General features: G+C 42.0%; 1 protein-coding gene across 1 annotated transcript in view; it reads left to right on the plus strand.

Annotated features, from left to right (window-relative positions):
• The first annotated feature begins 2,171 nt into the window (after positions 1–2,171).
• Positions 2,172–23,387, plus strand: part of dock10 (dedicator of cytokinesis 10) — a 101,263-nt gene continuing 80,047 nt past the window's right edge. Inside the window, exons 1-2 of the mRNA XM_073818431.1 lie at positions 2,172–2,286; positions 20,797–20,916. Coding sequence (XP_073674532.1) covers positions 2,206–2,286; positions 20,797–20,916 — 201 coding nt within the window. The 5' untranslated portion in view covers positions 2,172–2,205. The remainder of the gene's footprint in view (positions 2,287–20,796; positions 20,917–23,387) is intronic.

A 23,387-nucleotide genomic window follows, 5' to 3' on the forward strand; every position in this document is an offset into this window, starting at 1 on the left:
CATTTATGCAAAGAGTCAGTATTTGCAGCGTTGGCCCTTCTTTTTCAGGACCTCTGCAATTCGACTGGGCATGCTCTCAATCAACTTCTGGGCCAAATCCTGACTGATAGCAACCCATTCTTTCATAATCACTTCTTGGAGTTTGTCAGAATTAGTGGGTTTTTGTTTGTCCACCCGCCTCTTGAGGATTGACCACAAGTTCTCAATGGGATTAAGATCTGGGGAGTTTCCAGGCCATGGACCCAAAATGTCAACGTTTTGGTCCCCGAGCCACTTAGTTATCACTTTTGCCTTATGGCACGGTGCTCCATCGTGCTGGAAAATGCATTGTTCTTCACCAAACTGTTGTTGGATTGTTGGAAGAAGTTGCTGTTGGAGGGTGTTTTGGTACCATTCTTTATTCATGGCTGTGTTTTTGGGCAAAATTGTGAGTGAGCCCACTCCCTTGGATGAGAAGCAACCCCACACATGAATGGTCTCAGGATGCTTTACTGTTGGCATGACACAGGACTGATGGTAGCGCTCACCTTTTCTTCTCCGGACAAGCCTTTTTCCAGATGCCCCAAACAATCGGAAAGAGGCTTCATCTGAGAATATGACTTTGCCCCAGTCCTCAGCAGTCCATTCGCCATACTTTTTACAGAAGATCAATCTGTCCCTGATGTTTTTTTTGGAGAGAAGTGGCTTCTTTGCTGCCCTTCTTGACGCTCATGTCAATCAACTGTGTTTCGTCACAACGACAAGAAGCTGAGAATGAACTGATTTTAAAAAGGGGATATTACTTTTAAAGATTAAAAAATATCACTGGGTGGATTTTTATCATTGTACTGATGTATTTTATGTCAGAGGATAAAATTTGAAAATATTTTGATCTTGGGTTCACCACAGACCATATGTCAGGCATTAAACCAAAAACCCATTAAAAACCCCATTGATACTGGGATGAGAAAACTGGAAGTGGTAAAATGCAGCCTGTTTCAGGGCTTTGGCTTAGAAGAATACATCATCCCTACATCAGTTTATTGGCCCAGGCAATATACAGTATCAGACTCTCACTACACTGAGATACACAGTTTTCATTGAAGTTATTGTAAGGGACTGGTATAGAATATTACAACTACACCGAAGAAAAACAATAAGTAAATTTACTTAATTTTTTTATGTGGCAAGATTTTGCATGCACAGTTTTAAAGTAAAATCTACGTATGGAATTAAGTCAAATCTACTCATCTAAGTTAAGTAAAATTTGTAAAGTAAATTTAACGTGCAGTTAGAGTTTGATGAGTAACTTCTACTTAAGTATTTTAAGTTTACTCTGCAGTCCTTAAGTGCAATTCACTTAATTTACTTAAACATCATGGCACTGAAAAAAATGCCATTAAAGCATGTTAGAGCGCTAAAGCATTAAAGACGGCTCCTTATTGTTTTTAAGGTTATATGTTGACTATATGTAATTACTAACCAAGTGAACACAGAGACTTAAATACTTGACACATAATACACAATGGCAGTAACAAGCAGTGAATAGTTTTTGAGCATGAATAGCTCATTTTGAGTAGAAAATTCTAAATGTTACAAAACAGCAACCTACCTAACCTAACAACAAAAGCAATCATAAAACAGTGTAAATGCATCTCAAAAAGAGCAAAATAAACCTTATTAATTATTTATGCCCAAGCGCATGATGGAAGCAACAGGATCATGACTTTGATATTTACTTGTAAAAATACAAACAATTCCAAATAAAATATACTTATAAGTTCAAATTTTAAATTCTACAAGCCTAAATTGAGTAGTAATATTGAATTTAGGCCTACTCTTTTTTTTAATTCTTGCCTGAATCAAATCATTGAATGTAGAAATTACATTTGTTTTTCTGTATTATTTACTTCACCACAAAATCATAATTACTCACTGATACATAAAAGTATGTTTGCACTGACATGAACCAAAATGCAGATGTGTTTTATGCACCGTTGATTTATATACAGCATGCTTTATTCAGCATGTCTTTATGGCTGTCATTGTGTCTCTCCATCTGTCTCTGCTGCTGAAGTCACATGTCACTGCAGGTCTACTTCCCCCTGACCACGTGCTCCGTCTGACAGGTTTCACTTGCTCTCAGGAAAGTTCTGCTTCTCTCTAAAGTCAACCGTCCGTGGCCTCCGCGTGTCAGTGTGTGTGTGTGCGAGCCCATGCATAGTTATGAGTTTTAGGAGTAAAATCACTTTTCGGAAGAAGATAAAAAGCAGACGGGTGAGGTCGGACTGCAATCGAGTGAGCTGCGTATGTATTTTATCTTTTTGAATTTAATATTTCAACCTTGCTTTGTGTCTGCGCTCTTATCAGCCTCTTACAATCATTGGATGTTTGTTAATTCAATTTATCATCAGTGCTGATCTGATGCTTTCGTATAGTTTAGATAATGCATTTATATTACTTTCTGTTTGCTTTGAGAAACATCTGACAGTTCCTTTTATTTTTAATAAAACATGTTGGTTCTTCTTTTAGTCAGTGTTTGAACTGAACTGAGGATAATTGGTAAATTATTGATGAGCCTTGTGTCGGCAGGTGTGGATTGTTTCTCATGCCGTTGACTGATGGACAATAAAATTGTTGCCATGGAGAAAGACTTTCCTCTGTTATGTTACTAGTAGTGATTGTTTCTTGTTCTCCAAAGCCTCGCTGTATGGAGCATAATATTGTCTTGATGACGCTTATGAGATTATTTTTGTGGATATTGTTTCTAAGCAACCACTAGCCACTTTCATGCTGAAGTGTGCACACAAATCCGTCTAATTTGCTAAATTAATTTAGCAGATATTTTATACACAGTTTTAAACACACTGTGAATATACACTGCAAGAAAATGCTTTTCTTACTTTGATGTTTTGTCTTGTTTCCAGCCAAAATATCTAAAAAACACCAATGGGGTAAGCAAAACAATCTTATTTCAAACAGAAAACAAGACTAATGCCCTAATTAACAACTAACTAGACCAAATATTTTGACTGCATTATAATAAAATGTTCATTTTTAAATGCATTTTTAACCCTTAACACCTTTTACATTCTTGGGTCAGTTTTGACCCGGTGAAACTTGAGCTTATAAAAAAGACATAAATATATATATTTTTGTAACTAAAAGCATATTATATCAGATCAGTAACTTCTCATTAAAGAATTAATGTGCAAAAATGTAAAGTTTTGAATTTTACAGTGTTTTACTATGTTATTACTACACAGTGCGACAAATTATTTTCTTGTTTCTTGTCTTGTTTCCATGCAAAATATCTATGAATTCTTAAGTCAAGAAGGATTTTCTAAACAAGTAAAAATATTTTCTTGTCTTCAGAAAAAAACAAGTCAAAATTAAGTGAGTTTTTGCTTGAAACAAGCTAAATAATCTGGGGTAAGAAAAAAAATCTTATTTCAAACACTTAATTTTGATTTTACTCAAAACAAGACAATATTTTTTACTCATAAAGAAAATCCTTCTTGATTTAAGAATGTTTAGATATTTTGTCTGAAAACAAGAATTTTTATTTATTTTTTTGCAGTGTATGGAGATAATACTGCTAATTATCAGTTTATATGTTTTTATAAAGTTCATATAAATATATATTGAAATAAAATTTCTTATCCATTACAAAAAAAATCTGTAGTTCTTGTAAAATTATAAAGTGTAAAAATTCAAATAATCTCAGTTTTTTTAATTCATAAAAAGGAGGTAAATGCACTGCAAAAAAATATTGTCTTACTTAGATTTTTTTCTCTTGTTTCCAGCCCAAATATCTAAAAATTCTTAAATCAAGAAGGATTTTCTTTATGAGTAAAAAATATTGTCTTGTTTTCAGAAAAGTAAAAAAAGTGTTTGAAATAACATACTTTTTCTTACCCCATTGTCAGATGATTTTGCTTGTTTCATGCAAAAACTTAATTTTGACTTGTTTTTTTCTGAAGACAAGAAAATACTTTTTACTCATTTAGAAAATCCAAAAAAATACATTCAAAAATGAAGATTTCATTATAATGCAGTCAAAATATTTAGTCTAGTTAGTTGTTATTTAGGGCATTAGTGGTTTCTACCATATCAGCTGACTGAATATGTTGCAGTTCTGTAGGTGTTATATGCCAAATTTTGACACATACAACATATGATTCAAGATGACGTCAGGATTAAAAAAAAAGTTTTTAAAGTTTCAAGGACAACTTTAGATCACGGTTCTGTTCAAAGCACACATGTCAGACTGCATTGTCATTGGTGTCAGCATGCTGGTAGGTTTCTCATTTAAAGCTGATTCAGTATCTGAAGGCACTGATGTTAGTGTGAGATCTATAACACAGGAAGCTGTTATCAGTGTGTGTACTGGTTGATTTGGGAAAATGACTAATGCCTCAGTGTTTTCAGTTGAGGTTCTTCCACATGCTGGCCCTGTAATTTCTGCTGTTCTGTGGGAACATTTGGAATCAATTCATTGCAGATTTATTTGCCTTCATCAATGAAACATGACAGCACCAGTCTGTAGGCCCTGCAGGGTTTGTGTCTCGACCCACTGCTTCCTCTATTGTTTTTCAAGATGATGTAGCCGGCTTTTATCTTTCTCATTTTAACTGTACTTCTCATATTTTTTGAGCAAGGTTGAGTTTAACATAATTCACTGACAGTGCAACTCTTGGTGTTTTGTGTCCTTAGTTTGGAGCAAAATAAGTGCAAGATACCTATGTGCTAAACCTATTTGCTATAAATGCTATAATGAGCTTGAAATTGTATTACAGAATAAGGCATTAATATGCACTGCAAATCTTACTTGGATTTGTTGTCTTGTTTCCAGCCGAAATATCTAAAAAAATATTAAACCAAAAAGGATTTTCTAGACGAGTAAAAATTATTGTCTTTGTTTTCAGAAGAAAAAAAAATTAAGTGCATTTTTGCTTGAAACAAGCTAAATATTCTGCAAGTGGGGTAAGAAAAATAATCTTGTTTTCTGTTTGAAATAAGTTTTTTTTGCTTTCCCCATTGGCAGATTATTTTACTTGTTGGAAGCAAAAACTAACTTACTTTTGACTTTTTCTGAAAACAAGAAAATAATTTTTAGTTGTCTAGAAAATCATTCTTGATTGAAGAATTTTTAGATATTTTGGCTGGAAACAAAAGCATTTTTGCAGTGTGTGCTTTCTAAGTAATAATAAACAGCCAGTATGATAGTAATAAGCATGATAGTTTATAGTGAGAACTGGTCCTTAAAATGAAGTGTTAGCCATTTATCATGTTCTAAATATACTACAAATACTTTTACATATTTATGTGCTTAATGAAAATGTATGCTAAACTGGCAAACTTAAAGTCTGTTCAATTGGGACAACTAATTTTGTGCTTAATGCACTTTGATTGTACGGAAGTCCATCTAAAGATATACTGAAGTATATATGATTGTGTTAAAGTGGAACTATTGCAAGTATACATCTTGCATTTAAAGACAATGATATACAGAGACCATGCAATCCTTATTAATAGTGATATTCAAACACATTTTAGGCATAATATAAAGACGTGTGCATTGTGCAGTAAAGAAATACTCCAAATAATGTTTAATTGTAGTTTTATATCAGGAAGCCATAAGTGATATGTCAATGTATATGTGAATGGATACGCCTCTGCTTTCTGAGACTAAGGAGAGCTAACTTTCACCAGAAGCTGTTGGTCATCTTTCACACATACTCTATAAAGAGCATCTTAAGTACATGACAGCCTGGTACCAAAGCTGCCAAGAAAAACGCTTCAGCAAGTCATAAAAACAGCAGAGGACATTGTAGGCACTGTCATGCCTTTGCTTGAATGCCTTCACACGACTCGGCTGTATGAGAAGAGCCAAAAACATCATTAAGGACGTCATTCATCTTGGTCATAACTATTTTATGCTTCTTCCATCAGACAAGTGCTTTAGATCAATCCATGCATACACAAATAGACTAAAAAATAGCTTTTTCCCAACTGCCATAACTGCTGAGTTATCTCCTAATTCTGAGATTACTTCTCATTTAACATGTACAATATACTATACTGTACATGCAATACACTGTTCACTGTTATGTGCAATGATAATCCATGCTGCTGTACACTTGTGCAATGATAATCTACATTTTTTACAATTTTTTTGAACTTTTGTCACTTTAATTCTTCCTTTGTTTTTAAATGCACCTCCGGGTGTTGTCACAAAAGTCGTGTTGTTGTGTTACACAGCTTTTGTTATGTCAAGATTATGAGAAAATTAAGTTGTCCTCATGAGAAAACAGCTTTTATTATCTCGAGATGACAAGAAAATCAGCTTTTGATAAGGAGAAAACATCTTTTGTTATGTTGATGAACAGAAAATAAAAAATAAATAGTAATATTCATCGCCTCCTTGGGCTTTCGTAACTATGAGATCTGACATTGCTTATTAAGTAGGGGCAAAGTGCTTCTTCTTCTTCCGCTCTTGAGTCTATGGCAGCCCATGGAACCGCTTGTGGGAAAGTTGTAAAATTTGGCACACTGATAGAGGACAGTCTCAACATTAACCATAGCATATTTGGAGTCTCTAACTCAAACTCTGTAACGCCACAACTTTTTCAAAATTTCACTCATGTTGATGCTAATAACTTTTGAACCATAAGGCACAGAATCAAAATTCTTTTTTCTCTAAATCCTTGGGTCATGCCGAGTCGAATGAAGTCCAGAATTCAAATATTGTAAGGTTTAGTTTTTTTTTTTTTTTTTTTTACTTTTTCAAACTTGTACTAGACGGTTTGTCTGATTTTCACCAACACTGGCTCAGATCATCTTCAGACCAGTTATGGAATTCAAGTTGATTAGTCAATAACGCGCAAAAGAATGACACGCAAAAGAATGCTAAATATAGTATGCAAAATAGTTCATGAGGCCATATCTCTGCAATGGTTTGGCCAAACTTGGTGTGTGCTGTAACAAGCATGACCTGAGGCTACCTGCAGTGTTTCAGTACAGTGCCACCTAGTGGTCAGGAGATTTGAAAAATGCCTTTTTTGAATGGTTTAGCCAAAAATCACAAAACTCTTTAGATTCGATGCATCATGCCAATTGTTATACAATGCTATATTTTATGAACGCATTGACGTATCATTACAAAACTTGGTATGGGTCCTCAGCACGATACCCTAAAGGAGCCTGAAAAGTTTTGAGCCAGCGCCACCTAGTGGTAAATTCAAATATTCACATGCTTATAGCTTTGGGTGTGGTCGACTTATTTTCACTGTAGTCACCTTTTTGACTCCTGAATCCTTGCCGAGTCAGTGATACTAAACATGCCAGGTTTTGCCTTATGGTTTGTGCAACATTGCATTTTAGAGCTTACAAAACATTTGCCAGTATCTCAGAAACTGTTACTCTGATCGACATGAAACCACCATAGGAAATTCGGAAACATAGTGTGCCGGCTGTATGTTAATGCCCAATTGCCATTACGAAACTTTGTATATACCATCGAGACCATGATTTGAAAGTATTCAAAACATTTTAAGACAGTGTTTTTATGATTTTTCACCTATTTGGACTAAAATCACCTTACAATGGCTTCAATTACTCATTGCTGCACTTGTCCTGATGCTTGCCTAGCGCTTGGCTCCGTAATTGCTGCTTGCAGCTATATTTATATATATTTCTGTTGACACTGTCAGCCTGTGTAATTTGATCTTATTTTTTAAAATATATATTCAATTCCTGGTAATTGACTATTGTGTCAAACCTGGATAGGCCATTTCTACATTTTTAGTTCATCTTCACATACACCGGTTGAGTTTCAAAACAACACGCTCCTTGCTGGAGACAGAGTGCAAGTTCTCTGTCTGCTTCTATTCATTTTCTGTCATCTTCCACACATATTCCTGTCGTAAGCTCCATATAGGTGTCATAATATAGGCACACAGAGAACAGTTTGTGTTTGAATGTTCGTGATGTTCATGCTCACTTTCACGTCCACATTCCCAACTCAGCATGATTGGGCTACTAATTATGAACCATTATCAACCCAAATTGGGTCTTATCAAACCGGCTTCCTCACCCAACAGTCTCAACGCAACGTTTGGGTTTAAACAAATAACCCAGTGTTTTTCTTTAGAGCATAGTTACGGTGCTTCATTTAATGGCTTGAGAGATGTCAGTTTTTAAAATGGTCAACATTTCAGATGCTGCTCATCACACAAATTAACCAACTAATAATAAAACGTCTCGGGTTACGTATGTAACCTTAGTTCCCTGAGGGAACGAGACGCCGCGTCAGGAACGCTATGGGGAACGCCATTGGCGGGCCGCACTCTGAACTGTGTATAACAACCAATGAAATGACGGGAGTGACGTCACAGGCGCGGTGACGTCATCGACCGGGAAGTATAAAACGCGTGCGTTTGAAGCCGGCGGCAGCTCTTTTTAGGAATGAAGCGAGCGCCGCAGGGTGCGGGAATTATGGTCCGAGACGCGGCGTCTCGTTCCCTCAGGGAACTAAGGTTACATACGTAACCCGAGACGTTCCCTTCCGGGAACTCGAGCCGCGTCAGGAACGCTATGGGGAACGAGACTACCAACGCCCCCATAATTTCCGAGCCCTGCGAGTGTCTGCTCAACCAGGGTGGAAAGGAAAGAGCCCTTGTCTAGCATTCCGCGGACAAGAAGGCCCTGTAGTCCTCGGCCCTCGGGCACACGAGGAATGGTAGTCTTCCTCTGTCTGGTCGCCAGCCAGAACGAGAGGTACTCCGCGGCCCTCAGGCACACGCAGAGTCTTAGTCCTTTGTCTGGGGGTTAGCCAGAACAAGAGGGACCGAATGACCACTGTCTAGCACTCGGCGGACAGATGGTGTAGGTAGTCCTTGGTCCAGGAGGACAATGCACTCGACCTCAAGAGTGCTCCCCGGCCCGCAGGCACACGGGGAATGGGGTTCTACCTCTGTCTGGTCTCCAACCAGAGCGAGAGGTGCTCCTCGGCCCTCGGGCACACGAGGAGTCTTAGTCCTTTGTCTGGGAGTGGCCAGAACAAGAGGGACTGCAACGACCACTGTCTAGCACTCGGCGGACAGATGGTGTTAGGTAGTCCTCGGTCCGCAGACCCACAAGGACAGTGCACTCGACCCCAAGAGTGCTCCTCGGCCCGCAGGCACACGAGGAATGGAGGTCTTCCTCTGTCTGGTCGCCAGCCAGAACGAGAGGTACTCCGCGGCCCTCAGGCACACGCAGAGTCTTAGTCCTTTGTCTGGGAGTTAGCCAGAACAAGAGGGACCGAATGACCACTGTCTAGCACTCGGCGGACAGATGGTGTGGGAAGTCCTCGGTCCGCAGACCCACGAGGACGGTGAGCTTGACCTCAAGGCTCCTCGGCCCTCGGGCACACGAGGAGAGGGTGATCCTTTGTCTGGGGGTTCAGCCAGAACAAGAGGGATCCAAGGCTCGGCCTGGAGCTCCGCCAGGACGCGAGGGAATAAGCCATTGTCTAGCATTACGCGGACAAGAGGGCACTGCAATCCCCGGCCCTCGGGCTCACGGGGAAGACAGTAGGGGCCTCCGCCTGGTAGCCAGCCAGTGCATGAGGCACTCCTCGGCCTTCTGTGAAGGCAGACGAGGAGTCTTAGTCCTTGGTCTGGGGAAAGCCAGAAACCAGAGGGACCGGAGTACACTCGGTCTGATAGCATCCTGCGTCAGAACACGAGGAGAATTAAGCCATTGTCTAGCATTCCGCGGACAAGAGGGCTGTGCAGTTCTCGGCCCTCAGGCACACGAGAACCGTGACCTCTGCCTGGTTCGCCAGCCAGTGCGAGAGGTACTCCTCGGCCCTCGGGCTCACGAGGAGTCTTAGTCCTTTGTCTGGGGGTAACCAGAACAAGAGGGACCGGAAGCTCGGCCTGGTAAGCATACCGGGACGCGAGAGTATGAGCCTTTGTCTAGCATTACACGGACAAGAGGCTTTTAGGTCTGCTCCTCGGCCCTCAGGCTCGCGAGGATGCAGGGACACTCCTCGGCCCTCGGGCACACGAGGAGCGTCGTGGCGAAAACGACTTCTCTTCTTTCCGCAGAAAGAATGCGCCTTGAGAAGTCTCCTCCTGGCTAGGGAGGTGGCTAACCCTCTAGGCCTAGCGCACTAGGCCGAGAGTACAGCCGAGCCTGGAGCGGCTCTGAGGTCAAGCTCATAGTACCTGACGGATGTCAGGGGCGAGGACCAATTGTCAGGGGCGAGGACCAACCCGCAGCATTGCAGATGTCCTGGAGGGGGACACCTGCTGTCAGAGCTTTTGGAGGCAGGCAGCCTCAGAAGGAGTAAGTCTTGGCTCCCCATGGAGCTGGGAGACCAGAGGACTTGGAAGTAGTAGGAATGGCATCTGTGATCCATCTACTGATAGCTCTGAACGTGCCACATGCTTTCTTTGTGGCCGTATGTGCCCAGTGCGCATACTGGACAGATATACTTCCCATTGGTCGCACTCCAGGAATGGAGGTAATAGAGGCTTGAGACCCCTCAGGGTCTCAACCTGAGTGCACCACCGAGGAAACCATACCGACGAGCCACCACGAGGGGCGTGGTAGGCCAATAAGCCGCCACGAACACCCTCAGGATGGAGTGAGCTGGTTTTGTGGGTTTGCGAGGACTCAGTACTGTACCAACGGGCAGTAACTTGGTCTAGATGGTGTTCGTGACACCATGAAGCAAACAGTCACTTAAGGTTTCCTCGTGAAGGGAGCTCTGGATAGGAGCAGGGTCTCAACAACCTCGGTTGAGAGACCCTAGTCTATGAGTTGCGCCCCCCCCAGGGGCCATACTCATAACTTTCCACCTCTCCATGTGGGGGTAGCAGGCCGCGCCCCCAGCTTGAGAGGGAAGGTCCAAGGCCATGGTTGGACTAGCCGTGACGATGCCGGCATGCTCTTTCCAGAACTCCAGGGTGCACAGTGATCGGGAGAATGTGTACAGACGCAGCCTCAGCCACGTCTGTACTATGGCGTCCAGTCCGGGCGGACCTGGAGGCACTAAGGAGAACCAGAGAGAACCTTGCGATATCTATCGAGTCGCCAGAGGTCCCAACTTCTGAGTCTCCATGCTTCATTACTTCCTGATGAAGCCTCGATCTCCCGACCGTGGAGGAAACGTGTGACCAGGGGGTACTTGCCCACTGAGAGGCCACCTAGAGGGGCGTGGAAGGCGTTTATAGCCGCCACGTAACCCTCAGGGTGGAGTGAGCTAGCCCTGCGGAAAGGCGAGACTATAGGAACTCCAGAACTGTACCGACCGGGCAGTTGACTGGGTCCAGGTGGTGCTCGCGGCACCATCTCGTGAATAAGTTCCACTTAAGGCCATACAGTTTCCTCGTAGAGGGAGCTCTGGATTGGAGAAAGGTCTCAGCAACCTCGGTTGAGAGACTCGCTCCTATGAGTTGTGCCCCCTCAGGGGCCACACCCATAACCTCCACTTCTCTGGGTGGGGGTGGCATATTGCGCCCCCAGCCTGAGACAGGAGGTCCCTCCTGACGGGAATCTCCCACGGAGAGCCGTCTAGGAGAGATACCAGGTCCGAGAACCATACTCGTGCCGGCCAGTACGGGGCTACTAGTAGCAGCCGCACTTGAAACCGACGGACCCGTTCCAGAACTCCCGGGAGCAGAGCGATCAGGGGAAAGGCGTACAGACGCAGCCTCGGCCACGTCTGTGCCATGGCATCCAGCCCCAGTGGAGCTGGAGGAACTAGAGAGTACCAGAGGGGACAGTGCGATGTCTCTTGAGTCGCAAACAGGTCCACCTGTGCCTGGCCAAATGTTCTCCAGATCTGCTTCACCACCTCTGGGTGAAGCATCCATTCCCCGGGCCTCAGCCCCTGCCTGGCAGGACGTCTGCTCCCACGTCCAGAGATACTGGACTGCTCTCAGGGAGAGAAGTCTTTCCTTAAGACCATAGGAGAATCCGGTACGCCAGCTTATATAAGGGGCGTGAGCGGATACCTTTTGGAAGGAAACACTTCAGGGCGTGGAACACGGCTAGCATCTCTAGGCGATTTGTGTGCCAGGAGAGATGGAATTGCTCCACAGGCCTTGGGTTGAGCGGCCACTCATGACCGCCTCCCCATCCGGTGAGGGATGCGTCCGTCGCTAGCATGACGCGGCGACGAGGAGCTCCCAGAACCGGACCCTGAGAGAGAAACCAGGGTTTCTTCCACATGGCCAAGGCACGTAGGCAGCGCCGCGTGACCTTGATCTTGCGAAATGGGTTTCCCCTCGGGGAGAACCGCCTGGTTTGAGCCACCACTGAAGTGGTCTCATAAGCAGCAGTCCAAAAGGTATCACGTTGGAAGCGGCTGCCATAAGACCTAACAGTACTTGGGACTGTAGACAGTGGGTGACGGGCCTAGCTTGACCGCATTTACTGCAGTAAGGATCGACTCGAACCGAGCAGGTGACATTCGTGCCTGCATCGTGGTCGAATCCCAGACTACACCTAGATAAGTGATTTTTAGAAATCACACCCTTCTTGGTGTTGAGTCTCAACCCCAATTCTTTCATGAGAGCGAGAACAACACCTCGATGTTGAGCCGCTAATTATTCTGAGCTGGCCAGAATCGACCAGTCGAGTATGCGGATGTCCTGGAATCACGGAGGAGCCAGAGCAGCATCCACACACTTCGTGAAAGTTCGGGTGAGAGCTAGGCCGAAAGGAAGTACTCTGTATTGGTGAGCTTTGCCCCTGAAAGCGAGCCTGAGAAACTTCCTGTACTGACTTCCTGTTCCAGACCCTGCTCGGGGTTTACCCCGCTGAAAGGTGTCGGCTTGGCGCCGAACTGAATAGTGTAACCTTTCTCTACAGTACGCAGGACCCACTTTGAAACATTTGGCAGTAGTTTCCACGCTGCCAGAGAGTTTACTTAGGGTACCAGCCTCTCGAGACTGGTGTCTGGATTTACTCGAGGAACTAACTCGGAGACCTGTAACAGCAAGCTGGCAGGAAGCTCCTGAACTAGCTCTTCGAGAGACCCCCGCGGGGGCTGCGAACTCTCCAGGGCCGCTACGTTTCCGGGCGGAACAGCTAGAGGATGTTCGCGGGAGATAGCCGCGCCCTGTAACACTGGCAGGGTTAGCTGACTCATCTCCTGAGGGCCACGAAGGGGTCTGAAACCCGCACCCGGAGGTACGGTGCAAACCCCCTCGCGAGGGGCTGCCCTCAACGGCCCTGAGCCACAACCGTCAGGGCCGTTTAGGCGAGGACTTCCTGGATAGGAGGACGACCCTCAGGTCGAACCTCTTCTTTTTCTTGGAAGCCCCCGACTTAGAGCGTTGCTTTCCGGGTCCTCTAGGCATAGCCGGAGGAACGCGGGCGGCATCGCTCTGTTTCTGCGCCTCTGATGTGGAGAGCTGGTACACGGCTGGGGTTTAAATCTTTCCCGTCAGGAACCCCGACACGTGTTCATTTGCTCATCAAGCCTGAAGTTTTATTAGGCGGCCTGAAGAGCAAAGACGGAGCCTTCAGAAATGATGCCTAGACCGGGGAACAGAGGCTGATAGCGTCTGTTCAACCCGCGGCGTCATCTTTACTTTCTAGTTTTTCCCAGATCTAAAACTCAATGTAGATCGGGAAGGACAGAAAGCTCCGTTTGGAAGTGCTGACTTAGTCCGCAGGAAGCAAAACGTTTGCTTTTCTGCGGCTCATATCTTATTTAGCTAATGCACAGTCAGCACAACCACCAGCTCATCATACTGAGGCGATCAGGGGGGGCGGTTAAATACTTTTGACAACGCACCTTACATCAACCTCCTTGGAGGAAGATATGGAAAGCGTTGAAAACCTTTCCTGGAGGGAAGTAACCGCATTGCGGGCTTCCTCATCCAGAAAAAAGGTTTACCGATCCATCAGATAGGAGAGGAGATAGGGTATTTTTAAAACACCCGTCTCCAGTCCCTCTAATAGATCGAGCCGCGATCTCAGCGAGTGCAGCAACCGCTCCGCCTCGGCGGAAGCGGGGCCAGACCCGCGAGAAACGCTGGCGAAGGCTCCCTCCTCGAAGAGAGCCTTCTGTGGAGCACCCGCAGTGGAGATTTTTACGCTCACACTGTGGGCAGTCAGCCTTTTCGAGGGCTGACTGTGCGTGCTCTACACTCAAGCAGACCACACATAGACTGTGTGTATCCCCACCAACAATGAAGCATTGGCAGGAAGGAACACACTATCTATGTGGCTGCTTGTACCGCCTAGTTTCGTAACACTTCTTTCCCCCATGGTTGCATTTTAAAGGTCATACTACTCAAATAAAAGCCGTGCAAACTGGCACGAAAAAACAGCAGTATGACCGAGACAGACACAGACACAGAGCGCTCTCGCTGAATGACAAAAGCTGCCGCCGGCTTCAAACGCACGCGTTTTATACTTCCCGGTCGATGACGTCACCGCGCCTGTGACGTCACTCCCGTCATTTCATTGGTTGTTATACACAGTTCAGAGTGCGGCCCGCCAATGGCGTTCCCCATAGCGTTCCTGACGCGGCTCGAGTTCCCGGAAGGGAACATTGTTTTAACTAACAGTTGGAGTTTGCATCTGCCATATTGAGCCTTACAGTTTCTCCCATTGGTTGTCTATATGAGTCTTTTCTAATTCTGGCTCATTGATGATCTGTCTTTTTGTTTTTCTCCCTTATGTTTGGTATTAAAGTAGCTACACTTTTGAGTCTTATGATCTCACTCATTTTTTACCACAAAGAAACAAAAAAAACAGTTTGATGAATCATAATGTTGCCAACAAGGTTGAATAGCTTCATTTTTTTGAGCTTGACCAAAACTGGTGGGTGTTAAGAAGTGATTACAAGTGACCAGAAGTGAAATCACATTAGACACTTCCTTCCAAAACTCTTTATTTAAATGTCACAGCATATTTTGAATGTCCCCTTTGTCTCGCAAACCAGTTTCAGGTCTTGGATTCTCTGCTAATGAGCTGATGAGTTGAATCCAGTGTGCAGTGTTGGGGGCTCCCAAGAACAAGATTAAAAACCACTTCTCTAAATGGCTTTTCCCTCACATCACTCTGCACTTATTACCCCATAATGACAAATCAAAAACAGATTTGTCATATCCTTGCAATTTGTTTATAAAGAAAACACTGAAATGTCAAATTAATGTAAGTATTAGGAACCCTTGCTATGACACTTGACATTTGTTCAGGTGTTTCCTATTTCTAAAGAAGTGTCCAAACTTGCTTCTGGAAGGCCAACATCCTACAGAGTTTAGCACCAACCAGCTTTAGTACACTTACTTGAAAGTTTCTAGAGATGCTGGTTCAGGTGTGTTTAGTTGGGGTTATTATAGCAATCCTCCAGGAACAGGTTTGGACACTCCTGCTACAGACAAAACTCTGCAGGACTGTGGTCCTCCAGGACCGAAGCTTCTGTGCTTTCTAAAAGATTTTTATGGCTTTTTTTTTTAATTGTTAGAAAGAGACAGTAGAGATGTGACAGGAAATGGCAGAGGAAAAAAGTTGGTGATGGGACCAGGAAAAGACCTCACAAGCCAAAAATCGAATTCAGGTCACCCACATACATGTCATATGCATAGACCAGAGGTCTTCAACAGTGCTTCTGGAAACCCAGTGTCCAGCAGAGTTTAGCTCATGTTCCTGTCATAAGCACCAGATATGTGTCATAATATTGGCACACAGAGAACAGTGGCGTTTGAACTTGTGTGATGTTCATGCTCACTTTCAAGTCCACATTCCCAAATCAGTGCTGATTATGAACCATTATCAACCCAAATTGGGTAATATCAAACCGGCTTCCTCACCCAACATTCTCAACGCAGAGGTGTCAAGGTCTTCAGGATCACTTGAAAATTCAAAGGCAGGTATGTTGAAGCAGGCTGGAAATAAACTTTGCGGGACACTGGTGCTGTTCATTCATTCACTATTCCCTATGCTAGTCCACTAATATAGTGCAGCTGAAGGGGTGACTGAAAACAAGGTTGGGTCTGCAAGAGTTTGGGCGGGACTTTGATACCACGCCTCCACCTCACGATCACTACTGCACATACTTGGGCTGCAATGAAGTCATTTTCGCAAGATGACAGTGAGCATATTGAGATGTTTTTGCTTCATATTTCTATAGTGGAAGGAATTGGAGACATGTCTTCCATCTTTTTTGCAGTCTATTGTGTACATAGGCCCTGTCCTAAATGGCACACTTCATGTGCATTTACGGTCTTGCGGACTTACAATGGCCGCCTTGTCCATTAAGTTCTCTAAATGCGTCTTCGATGCACTAAGGCAAGCACAGCGACAGACTTCTACCGAAAGTCAATGCGGCATTACGTCAGGAAAGTGCAGACTCAGAGGAAGGTTTCGAGGGTTAAGGTTGGGATTGGGGACAGGGCCATTGTTTGTACACTCATTATTGCGGTGCATTATAGGATTGAATGAGTGCACTTAATGTCCACTATGGTTTCAGACACCACAACAAAGGGCTCTTCCCTCAAATAAGGCCCTATTTAAGGGTATGGGGGCAATTTTGGACACAGCCTGAGCCTCACCCCCTTGTCATCCAAGATGTTTGTGTCTTTCTTTTTGAGGAAAACATTTCAGGATTTCTCTTCATATAGTGGACTTCTATGGTGCCCCTGAGTTTGAACTTTCAAAATGCAGTTTAAACGCAGCTTCAAAAGGCTCTAAATGATCCCAGCTGAGGAAGAAGGGTCTTATCTAGTGATATGACTGGTTATTTTCTAAAAGAATTGAAAATTGATATACTTTTTAACCTCAAATGCTTGTCTTGTCTAGCTCTGCCTGAACTCTGTGTATCCCATTTCAGGTCTGTTAGGGTCTGTCGAAAAACTCCTATGTAATTTGCTCCTCCTACTTCAAAATCATCCTACATCGCTGTTTCACCTTTTTTTGTAAAGGGTGTTTGATCTTCTTTGCATGTTCACTTTGTAAACACTGGGTTGGTACTTCTGCAGTGATGTCGGATGATTTTAAAGTTGGAGGACAAAATGAGATGGGAGATGAACATTTAAGGTTAAAAGTATATAAATTGATTTTTATTTTTAGAAAATAACTGATAATTTCACTAGATAAAACCCTTCTTCTTCATCTGGGATCATTAGAGCATTTGAAGCTGCATTTAAACTGCATTTTGGAAGTTCAAACTCGGGGGCACCATAGAAGTCCACTATATGGAGAGAAATCCTGACATGTTTTCCTCAAAAAACATAATTTCTTTATGTGACATGAACATCTTGGATGACAGGGGATGAGTAAATTATCTGCATTTTTTTGTTCTTAAATCGAACTTCTCCTTTAAATAGCTTAAAGAGATAGTTCACCCAAAAATGAAAATTCTGTCATTAATTACTCTAACCCTAATGTTGTTCCAAACTCATACAACCCCTAAGACCTGTATGTTTTCGAACACAAATTTTTGATGAAATCTGAGGTTCAGAAAGGTACTAAGGACATCGACAAAATAGTTCAGTTGAACTAAAAATCAATGCATGCGCGTGGGGCTGCTGATGTAGAGCTCTGCGTCTTGTTTACATTCAGAGGAAAGCATGCGCATACATTGTGGTACTCTCCAAAATGGTGCTAGGGTGACGCGGAGGAGAAGAATGGGTTGTTGTTTTAGAATTTGTTCGCAACAAAAAGTATTATTGTAATTTCATGAAATCACAGTTGAACCACTGATGTCACATGGACTATTTTGTCAATGTTCTTGGTACCTTTCTGGACCTTGAACGTGGCAGTACCTTTGCTGTCCATAGAAGATCAGTGAGCTCTCGGATTTCATCAAAATTATCTTTGTGTTCCGAAGACGGTCAAAGGTATTAGAGTTTTTATTTGTGGCTGAGCTAACATTTTATTAAGATGCATATAAGAGCAAAAACAAAGACATGGGGTGAAAAGAACTGCCTGCAGATCTCAGAGACAAGATTGTGTCGAGACAAAAAAAAAAGCTACATTAAGGCTTCCCAGTAGCACAGTGGAAATTTTAAAGAATTTCGGAACAACCAGGGCCTGGTTGCGTAAGCCATTCAGACTAGTCTTAAAATCTTAGATTTATTTTTTTCTTTAAGACTGGTCATACTGATCAAAATAGTTCTTAAGACATAGTTCTTACTGTAAGCATCTGTGTATATGCAACTGAGCCCAGGACTATTCCTAGATCTAGCCGTGGTTTGATGAACCTCAGCTCCAAGCATCATGTTTGGAGGAAATCGGGCACTGCTCATCACCTACGCAATAGCATTCCAGTTGTGAAGCATGATGGTTGGTGGTGGTTTTCAGAGGCTGGAACTGTGGAATTTGTCTGGAGATATCCTTGATGAAAACCTGGTCCAGAGCTCTCAGGACCTCAACAGGACAAAGAGACTCAAAGACTCAAAGACCTGAAAATGTCTGAGCCTGTTCCACACGATAGATCAGGAGAGACTCTGATACAATATACAGCAGAAAATCCCCAAATCTTTTTGTTCAAAGCTTGTTGAATCTTACCCAAAAGATTGTTAATGTGATATTGTGATATCAGGGGATTTTTGTCTTTGTTATGCATTAGCTAATAGGTACTTTCCAAATGGACAATATGATTTCCTTTAATAAAGCACTATATTTTTAGTATTAGTCAGATGCAAAGTAGTAGTAGTCAGATGCAGATTCTTCTTCTTTTTCTGAGACTAAAATTTCTGACTGCTGCTCCTCCTAGAGCTTTAACTCTGACTCCAGTTGCTGTATCTTTTCTGACTGATCGGACTTACAATTTAAAAATTACGAATAAAACTGGGAAAAATCCCATAGACTTACATTGACCATATGGTCAGATGATCAACACTATTCAAACTCCAACTATCAAAACTCCCACAATCCCTTGAGACTCAATCAAACTGCCCTTCTATGTGTTATATTTATAACCCATTCAAACTCATTCAAAGTAACTTGCTAATCATGCTAACAACATGCTAGTAACATGCTTATCATGCTAACAACATGCTAGTAACATGCTTATCATGCTAACAACATGCTAGTAACTTGCTAATCATGCTAACAACATGCTAGTAACTTGCTTATCATGCTAACAACATGCTAGTAACATGTTTATCATGCTAACAACATGCTAGTAACTTGTTAATCATGCTAACAACATGCTAGTAACTTGTTTATCATGCTAACAACATGCTAGTAACATGCTTATCATGCTAACAACATGCTAGTAACTTGCTAATCATGCTAACAACATGCTAGTAATTTGCTTATCATGCTAACGACATGCTAGTAACATGTTTATCATGCTAACAACATGCTAGTAACATGTTTATCATGCTAACAACATGCTAGTAACTTGCTAATCATGCTAACAACATGCTAGTAACATGTTTATCATGCTAACAACATGCTAGTAACATGCTAATAATTGTAGTAACATGTTAGCAATTTGTAAATCATGCTAACAACATGCTAGTAACAAGCTATTAATGCCAGAAACATGCTAGTTATTTGCTAATAATGCAAACAACATACTAGTAACATGCTATTCATGCCAGATGATATTAACTTGCTAATCATGCTAGCAACTTGATAATCATGTTATAATCATGCTAACAACTTGACAGTCATCTTATAAACATGCTAACAACTTGATAATCATGTTATAATCATGCTAACAACTTGACAATCATCTTATAAACATGCTAACAACTTGATAATCATGTTATAATCATGCTAACAACTTGAAAATCATGTTATAAACATGTTTTACAACTTGCTAACTACATGCTAGTTACATGCTAATAATGCTAGAAATATACTAGCATTATTTTAGCAATATGCTAATCATGTTAAAAATATGCTATTAACTTGCTAATCATACTAAAACATATTAGCAACAAAGTTAATCATATTAACAACCTGCTATTAACTTGTTAATCATGCTAAAACATATTAGCAACATGCTAATTATGTTAGAAAAATGCTATTAACTTGCTAATCATGTTAACAACATTCTAGTTACATGCTAACCAAGCTAGAAACATACTAGCAATGTACAACATGCTAACAACTTGCTTATCATGCTAGCAACAGGCTAGTAACGTGTTAATCATGCTAAAACATGCTAGTAACATAACCATGCTGGAAACATACTAGCAACATACTAATCACGTTAGCAACATGCTATCTAGCTAATCATGCTAACAACTGGCTAATAACATATTAATCATGCTAGAAGCAGACTAGCAACATGCCAGTAACTTGTTAATCATGCTAAAAACATGCTAGTGACATGTTAACCATGCTAGAATCATACTAGCAACATACTTATCATGTTAGCAACATGCTATTAACTAGCTAGTCAGGCAAACAACTGGCTAATACCATATTAATCATGCTAGAAGCAGACTAGCAACATGCCAGTAACTTGCTAATCATGCTAGCAACATGCTATCAATTTGTTAACCATGTTAGCAACATGCTAATCATGCTAGAAACAAGCTAACAACTTGCTAATCATTAAAACAACATGCTAGTAACTTGCTAATCATTACATGCTACCTATCTTTCTCTGACAGACCTTCAAAATGTTCAAACTTCAGTCTTTTAGAACTACTTTAAACTATTTCAGACTGAAAACCATCGAACTTAAAACTTTTTAAAACTTTTAAACTTTTCAAACTTTCAGGTCCAGCTTCCTCAAGCCAACTTAAAGTTTGTCTCGACAAACTGTTTTTCATTTTTGTTCACCGTCTTGCATTCTGATATTGTTGGTGATGATATGCTTTTCTTTGTATCTCACAGCAGGAGAAGCCCAAACTGATCGACCCTCTGGACTATGAGGCTGTGATTTCAGAGCTTGAACCTGAGTTCAGAGAAGATGCTCTTCAAGACCTCCTGCTATTCCCAGACCTCGACTTCACTGTGAGTGCTTTGCTCTCTCTTTGTGTGTGAGTTTTGGCTTGAGTGTCCCTTGATGATGTGTTTTTGTCATTTCGAAAATGCTCTAAAAAAGGGTCTTTTCTGAGAGGTATGGAAATTTACAAAAAGTCAACTAGGTGTTGAATGACTGTGTGCTTGTTTGTGTATGTGTTGAAACTTCTCCCTGTATGCAGCACTGAAAAAAGCCGAGGCCTTTCAGACCACATCCTCTTTCACACATAGATCTGGGCTTTACATGGCACAAATATAAACACAGCTTGAGTGACTTCACTCAGTGAGCACTCACAAATATATAACACCTCATATTGGCTATGAGCTATGATGTGCTGTGTCCAAAATGAAACATGGAGAGATTGAAACTTGAAAGGCAGCAACGCAGGCCAACAAATCAGCAATCAAGCTGAGTAACCCAGAGAAACCGGCAGTAGGGTAACATTGGGCATAGTGAATATATACACACCAGGCTAATGAATGCCAGATGCAGCACATCAAGAATCCATGTCAGTATGCGGGTGATTGGGACATCTACTGGTGGATGGTGGAACTGTTATGAGTGGATTTTGCTGTTGTTAATGTGAGTATTATATCTTTGGGGACTGATGGATGTGGTCACTATAAACAGTCATAGGGTGGAAACTAGTTCGTAATTATTCCAAAATAAAAGCACATGTGGCTGGGGAAGCTACAGCTTTCCTAATCGCATATCTTTGTTAAAATTCAGAGCCTTTAAGATTGGCAAAAAAAAACGTTAAAAAATGGATGTCAATGGAGGAGAGACTTCAGTATGTTGAATGAACATTGAATGGATTTATCTTTTTTGGGAGTGCTATTTTATAAGAGAAGTCACAGGCAGTTCTGAGAAGGGTAGGATTGAGTTTATAGAACTTTATTTCTGTGGTATCCAAAAATAGTAGGCTTGTTTGAGATGAGCAGTTTCACTCTGATGTAATGCTGATGTATGCAAAAACTCTGAAGACGGCTGAGCCAGATGGTGCATCTGCTTTCTTCTGTCTGCACTGACTAGAGGTGTGATAGGAAATGACTCGCTGATGACACCGCTTGAAGGAACAATTCAAACTTTGGTTAAACTTTAATGCACTATTTAAAGGGATAGTTCACACAAAAATGATGTTTATCTGCATACCCCCAGGGCATCCAAGATGTAGGTGACTTTTTTCTTCAGCAGAACACAAACAAATATTATTTAACGAAAACCGGCGCAGTCTGCAGGCCATATAATGGAGGTGGATGGGCACCAGACCTTTAAAAGTAAACAGAAACATGCACAGACGAATCCAAATTACACCCTGCGACTCGTGACGATACAATGATGTCCTTAGACTCGAAACTATTGTTTTTTGCGAGAAACTGAACAGTATTTATATCATTTTTTACCTTTGATACACAGCCACGTCCATCTGTCCTGAGCACAAGTTTAGCATCAGGTACATTACATGTGAACGTGCTCTGGCGTAGTATACGCAAACACCAGAAGGGGAAATTGGTTGAAAAGTTTGCGTAAGCATACATAATCTTTTAGCTTTAAATCGGTTTAAACAAACAGGATAAGCGCAAGTAATTACCATTATGAATAGCCGCTTTACCCACAGTCGCTGTGCACTGTGGAAACAATGAGTGTTGTATTCATGCGACAGATCGTTTCCGGTGTTTGCGTATTCTACAACAGAGCGCGTTCACATGTCAATAATTTGTCAGTATTTCAACATGTCAGTAATTTGGATTTGTCTGTGCATGTTTTTGTTTACTTTTAAAGGTCTGGTGCCCATCTACTGCCATTATTTGGCTGGCAGACTGCACCGTTTTTGTTAAAAATCTTCGTTTGTGTTCTGCTGAGGAAACAAAGTCACCTACATCTTGGATGCCCTGGGGGTAGGCAGATACACATCAAATTTTAATTTTTGGGTGAACTATCCCTTTAAATATTTATGAGAGGTTTCTGTTCTTCTACATAAAGGAACACTCCACTTTTTTGGTGAAATATGGCATCATCTGCGGGGGGTGGGAGTGAGGGATGGTTGTTGTTAAATAATTTATTCATAACGAATTAATTAATTGTAGCCTACCGTGTCCACCAGTGCTTAATTTGAGCCCGATCCTGTTCTGGAAAATGTCCGATTTTGGATTTTTGCGTTCCGGTATTTGTTTTTAAAGATCCGGCATTAACAAGTGCATTAGATCGTGACAGTGCGTGCGTGCAGACGAGACAAGAGCAAGCGCGGGTTTATATAGATGCATTTGGAGGATTTGTGTTGGTCCTTAACATATTTTCGACCAGTCAGCTTTTTTAAGTTCAATAACGCTCTCATTGTTTGCTTACTGCTTAACACACTCTCTCCAAACGCATTTACTGAGCAGCAGAATGTTTAGAGAGAAAGGGTAATATCAGAAATAATACCAAATCAAGCGAAATATTATGTATTAACATTATAAAC

This window comes from Garra rufa, chromosome 14 (genome assembly GCF_049309525.1).
Source record: "Garra rufa chromosome 14, GarRuf1.0, whole genome shotgun sequence".
Classification (NCBI taxonomy): Eukaryota; Metazoa; Chordata; class Actinopteri; order Cypriniformes; family Cyprinidae; genus Garra; species Garra rufa.